The following is a 6,277-nucleotide window of genomic DNA, read 5'->3' on the forward strand; positions in this document are numbered from 1 at the left end:
TAAAGCCTTTAACCCTGGTTAAAGTTTAGCAACATAGCGATGTTGTGCCAACAATGTAGCATATTACTCTTTGAAAAGTTTGACATGCTTTAAAAACATAGTAGGCAGTATATGCAGTATTTCAATGTGTTAGGCTCTATCGCTTTTTACAACACATTGTTCCAAAGCAGCTTTAATAGAAATATATATACACTACTGGTCAAAAGTTTTAGATCGGTAAGATTTTTAATGTTTTTAAAAGAAGTCTCTTCTGCTCGCCAAGGCTGCATTTATTTGATAAAAAAAAAAAAAAAAAAACAGTATTGTGAAATATTATGACAATTTAAAATGACTGTTTTCTATTTTAATATATTTTAAAATGTAATTTATTCCTCAGATCAAAGCTGAATTTTCAGCATCATTACTCCAGTCTTCAGTGTCACATGATCCTTCAGAAATCATTTTAATATGATGATTTTATGCTCAAAAAACATTCATTATTATTTCCAATGTTGAAAACAGTTGCGTACATTTTTTTTTCCAAAATTTTTCAAAAGTTCAAAAGAACAGCATTTATTTCAAATAGAATATTTTCTAACATTATAAATGTCTTTACTGTAACTTTTGATCAGTTTAACTCATCCTTGATGAATAAAAGTATTTATTTTATTTCTTTCCCCCAAAATTAAAATTCTTACTGACCCCAAACTTCTGAACGGTAGTGTTTAATGTTACAAAAGCTTTAGATTTCAGATAAATGCTGTTCTTTTGAACTTTCTATTCATCATAGCATCATGAAATAAAAATGTAAAAAACTGTTTTCAACATTGATAATAATCATAAATGTTTCTTGAGCATCAAATCATCATATTCGAATGATTTCTGAAGGATCATGTGACACTGAAGACTGGAGTAATGATGCTGAAAATTCAGCTTTGATCACAAGAATAAATTACACTTAACTATATATTCACATAGAAAACAGCTGTTTTAAGTTGTAATAATATTTCACAATATTACTGTTTTTGTTTGTATTTTTAATCAAATAAATGCAGCCTTGGTGAGCAGAAGAGACTTCTTTTAAAAACATTAAAAATCTTACCGATCTAAAACTTTTGACCGGTAGTGTATATATATATATATTTTACAGGGGAATAAAAACAGTGTGGGATCAATTTTAAAATCTTCTCCACTGAAGACAGCACAGCCTCCAGTTGACACATATTTAATGCAAATATAGATACAGACATACAAATGTTAATTTGAGCAGATATAATCCAGACACATGGGTGACCGGTGTAGACATGATAATATTGGACTAATGCGACCACATCTTCTGGACCTGCTCAGAGCTCCTGAGGTTCCTGGGTTTTAAAAGAGCTGTGCTTTATTAATGGAGATAATGGGTCATCTATCTAAAAGCTGTTTACGGTAATCCACCATTGAAGTCATGATAGATACAGAAATGTCTTCAAAATGACAATTACTGTCAAATATGACGCTGAATCATCAATGTGTCATAAAACCAAAGAGTTGATGACTTCCATAGTATGGAAAAAAAAGACTATAGAAGTCAATGAGGTGACCAACATTCTTCAAAATATCTTCTTTTGTGTTCAGCAGAAGAAAGAAGCTCATACAGGTTTGGAACAACCTGAGGGTGAGTAAATGATAACAGCATTTTCATTTTTGGATGAACTATCCCTTTAATTCTTTTGTAATGTTTCTGATTTTTCACCAGAGTAGTAAAATCTGAGTTTATGCACAAGGCATAATGTATATTCAGCTGGACATTAAATAAAACCCCAAATAAACCCAAAGCTCAAAAGAACATTATAGTGTTTTTTTTTGTGTGTGTGTGTTTTTTACCTATCCGCTAAATATAAGCAAGACAAATGAAATTGTGCATCTAAATATTTAATGCTGATTAAATATTTTATACTGAGTAACTGAGCTAGTATAATTTACTCTGTCTGGATCATTCTTAAGCAACTAGACATTGAACATTTGCCATCAGAACAACAAGAAGTATCAGGACAGGTGTGGCAGTTCTTCCAGCACTATTGTTCACATCGAGCGATGTTCCTCCACCTGATGATAGGAGAGGAAGATTATTAGAGAGTTATTAAAGAGGGCCAAATATGCTGTTTTACATGTTCAACTTTCTTTAGTGTGTAATGTTGCTGTTTGAGGATGACGGTCTGCAAAGTTACAAAGTCCCTCCAGCGGGAGTTATTCTCTCTATGAACTCCCTCAAACGCCTCAGTTGTGGGAACAAACACGTCACAGTATTCTTCTTTTAAATAATTCCCACCCAAGGCATACGCAAAATATGTGAAAACATTCAAGCATGAAAACCTATTCTAGCAGAGCCCAAACATCTAAATCAAGACTTTGTATAAGAGTATTGTGACAGCGTTTTAATTCTACATAAAATGTACAAAACTACAGGGAATTATCCGATTGTTTCCATTGTTACTCACTTTGGGTCAGAGTCGGCGACTTCACATTTACCCAGAACACATTGCGCTGCTGAGCTACGGTGGCCCTGAGGAAGTAGTGGACAAATAATGAAGGGTTTTAAACATTTCTATGGGAGGAAAAAAAGCATTCAAATATCGCATTCTTCATTTTTCACAATTTGAACCAAATACAACTTCCATCATTAGTAGGCCTACAGTCATGCAGTATCAGTTTGAGATTGTAACTGTTCACTCTTACATGAAGAAGATGCTCTTTGCTGTAGCCGGTGGAGTCCAGGTATAGACGGTGGAGTTGTTTTTGATGCTGGTGTTGTTATGTGTGATGGCTCCTTGCTGGTTTTCTGAACACTAGGAAACACAAGAGACATTCAGAAACTACAATTACCAAATCTATCGACCTTATTTTCAACACAAGAGTGGGAGCGGCCATTTGCAAATCGAATGTGTCTGGCTTCCGCTGTCATTCGCTTCCAGTTATTCATTTCCAGTTACGCTGCTTGATATTGCAAACTGGTATTTCCTACCATATTATTTGAATGTATTGTCGTAACACACTGGTTTGTAGTGCAGATAGTTTTACCTTTACTGCACTTCTGTTATTCGTCTACTTTACATATAGGCTTAGTCCCCAATGAATCGAAAGTCTCGCACATTCACAGAAAATAGTTTACTTCAGCGTTACAAAATACGGAGGATAACGGCTGTGATTTACTTATAGGTATATTAACATAAATTGGTTATACCACCAAAACAAAGACGAGGAAGCCAGTTTAAATCTTACAAAATGGTTATATATGTGAAATCCCTCAGAAGAATCTTCCATGCATCGCAGTTTGCATGACATTGGAACATGGAAACTTTGATCATCATGGTCATGGTCATGGTTTTGCAGTGCAGTGCAGTGCAGTCTAATATTTCTAAATTAAGTGGTTCTGTCTTACTGAAATCATATCTAATCATATTACGCTTCTATTGTACCACAATGTTTAAACCCCATATCGCACAGGTACGATGTCTGCTAAAGGGCGTTTCATCTGGAAAATATCTGTTGTGTACAAACATCTGATAAGCGTCTTAGAAAAAGAAATCTAAGAATAAACTAATAAATTATAAATATCTTAAAGACATTTTCTAAATGTCTAATTTAACATCTGACAGGAAACAGAGACATATTGCAGGTGAGCAAAATACATTTTGCAGATGTAAATGCAGACATCAAATTGACGTCTCCATGGTGGGTGGGTGTGTGTGTGTGTGTGTGTGTGTGTGTGTGTGTGTGTGTGTGTGTGTGTGTGTGTGTGTGTGTGTGTGTGTGTGTGTGTGTGTGTGTGTGTGTGTGTGTGTGTGTGTGTGTGTGTCAGATATAGCCCACAGAAAGCCTCACCGCTAAGATCTTTGTGTTGCTTGGAGGAGTCTGCCAGGTTCCTAATGCTTTAGTGTCGGATCCAGAGCGAGCCTCAAGGAGAACGCCACTATAGTCTAGACCTTTGATTACAACTGAATAACAACAAATGAATAAACATTTTCAATTGGAGATGCTATCACCACTTTAACCCCATTTTAGGTATTGATATGATATATCCCCTCCAGACATCACTTTTGGCCACTATTGTATTTGTTTTCAATGACCCTACAAGTTTGATTAAACCAAAATATGAGGAAACTATTTTATGTATATTTTAGGTATTTTAAGGTATTCAATTTAAGGTTAAGGTATTTATCTGACAATATTATTTAGCAAATTAAAAATAGGCAAACTGCAGCCACAGGTTTTATTTTATAAAAAAGAATGCTTAGAAAAATAAAAAAGCTCACAGGAAAAAGCATACACTGACTACAGCATAATCATTTATTAATATTTTGTTGGTTCTCTATTGTTTCTGCATGTGTTACTAGTTTCTTTGAATGTCAGCCTGGCCAAAATTATTATTTGGCATGTTTCATTGCATTATCAATAAAAACAATAAAATAAAACAATTGACTCCAAGCACATCTACACAATATGCTTAAAAAAAATCTTTGAAAAAAAAAAAAGGGAAAAAAAGAATAGCATTTGAAAATAGGGTGAAGGCCACTACAATTATGCTTAAGAAATTAAACTGCAAAATAACTTAAAAATGCAGTTAATATATTAACAGAAATTGGCCTGAGTGTTAAGAACTTCATGGTGACAAAGATGACAATTAAAAAAACAAGGTAAAACAGAACCAAACCAAGTCATCTCTGTTAATTTTTCCCCCTGATACATTTATGGACAATACACTTTTTTTTCTTGATTGAGAGTTTTCCATGACATAAAACTTATTGGTATTCCAAATATGGATGATTTACGTGACAGTTTAGTAAGAACTTTGAATTCAGTCGCGCAGATCTTGGAAGAAATCATGCATGTAGAATGTCAAGAATTAATTAATAAAATGTTTCTTCTAAAGACAGCAGTGAGCCGTCGTATTTTCTCCAAATGGTCCTCACCTGTGATGGGTTGTCCGGGCTGTAAAGTGGCGCTGCTCGTCTGGATGGTGTATGGAGCAGGGTTCGGCTGGGGCAGTATTCCTCCATGCCTCGGCATCATATCCACACATGTTGAAGCTGGAGCCCCGGTTGGATAGGACAGAGCAGACGTCAAAACCTGAAGTATGACCACCCCGAAAAACACAGCGTCCATCGTTCCTGAAACAGCTTTTTTAACAGCTCATTTGAAATAATAACATCCAACACAAACGAATTTATACACACAGATACTTGCAGTGGACATTCGACTTTTGAAAGGCACTTTTGCTGAGTCACAATTGCATAAAAAATGGATACTTCACGGCAACACGCCATGCTGCCCCTCCCGTGCATAAAGTATTCACATGGGGTCAGGTGAGACGGATTCTCCTCGGTTTCGGGAATCTGTCATTGATATGGACAAAGAAACAAAGACAGTCTCTATTGGGAAGGAAATAAGAATGGAAATGTGTAATTCGCCTTGCCAGATCATGCTCATGCTCGTCCCACTGATATGAGGGTTGTTTGGTCATGGGGGATCTAAGCATTGGGTGTTTGGTAAACAGCCTTTTTTCTTAATGTCATTCACTAGTTAAATTGTTAAAAACGTACGTTAAAGGCTTTATTATTCAGAAAATGTACACAGACCTACAGCAGCCTTAAAGTGTTTATAGTCTTAAGCCACACTTATGATCACAAAAAATAAAGAAATGACCAAATGTCAAATGCAAACAAACAAGACAGACGTTTCTACTCGTCTTTGCAATGACTCCACCAGTTGGAGTGAAGGTGATTTTCTGAAGGCATGTTCACACAGGTGGTTTATCACAATACATATGAAATGTTACCAATTCAAATCATGAAATACCTTTTTTCATCATGCTATTATATTATTTTTTGAATCCTAACAAACATTAATGTGGCATGTTTTACTTAAAAAGTGAGCTTATGCTGTCTTTGTTTGACTTCCATTGTATGAAAAAAAAAAAAAATACAAAACCATACAACAACGTTGAGACATTTATCAAAATATCTTCTTTTATCTTCCACAGAAGAAAGAATATCATACAGGTTTGGAACAACATGAGTGAGTAAACGGCACAATTTTAGTTTTAACTAAAAAGATTTTTACTGCAGTAAATCTTCTAAATGTTTTCTTCCATACTGGTCATAATTTTCTTTAAGGCAGTTTCACAAAAAGGTAGATTGGTCCAAGACTGATTAGCCTTAACTAATAGCTAGTTGGACAGACTAGCTCTTAAGACAGTGTAAGGCCAGCCCAATCGGTCCAATGACAGTCTTGTCAGCTTGGCAAAGTAATTTAG

The 6,277-nt window shown here is 35.1% G+C and overlaps 1 protein-coding gene across 2 annotated transcripts; it reads right to left on the reverse strand.

Annotated features, from left to right (window-relative positions):
- Window positions 1-1,880: 1,880 nt before the first annotated feature.
- LOC311082944 (putative defense protein 3) lies at window positions 1,881-5,247 on the reverse strand. Of its 2 annotated transcripts, none has more exons than XM_084114133.1 (5): window positions 4,935-5,247; window positions 3,847-3,959; window positions 2,701-2,810; window positions 2,463-2,527; window positions 1,881-2,070 (listed from the first exon to the last, which is right to left on the reverse strand). In XM_084114133.1, exons 1-5 carry the CDS (start codon window positions 5,125-5,127, stop codon window positions 1,964-1,966), a joined length of 588 nt encoding a protein of 195 aa, XP_083970259.1. In that variant the 5' UTR covers window positions 5,128-5,247; the 3' UTR covers window positions 1,881-1,963. The 2 variants fall into 2 exon arrangements, with proteins under 2 accessions (XP_083970259.1, XP_083970260.1); XM_084114134.1 differs by having other exon boundaries at window positions 2,463-2,516; window positions 4,935-5,237.
- Window positions 5,248-6,277: the final 1,030 nt, after the last annotated feature.

The sequence above is a fragment of the Abramis brama genome (assembly GCF_963993115.1).
Source record: "Abramis brama genome assembly, chromosome: 5".
NCBI lineage: Eukaryota > Metazoa > Chordata > Actinopteri > Cypriniformes > Leuciscidae > Abramis > Abramis brama.

Coding starts and splice junctions, on each gene's coding strand:
- LOC311082944 (XM_084114133.1), bottom strand. CDS start 5,127: ATGGACGCTGTGTTTTTCGGGGTGGTCATACTTCAGGTTTTGACGTCT. Junction 3,960..4,934: donor GCCCGGACAACCCATCACAG/GTGAGGACCATT, acceptor GTTGTTATTCAG/TTGTAATCAAAGGTCTAGAC. Junction 2,811..3,846: donor GCAACACAAAGATCTTAGCG/GTGAGGCTTTCT, acceptor TGTGTTTCCTAG/TGTTCAGAAAACCAGCAAGG.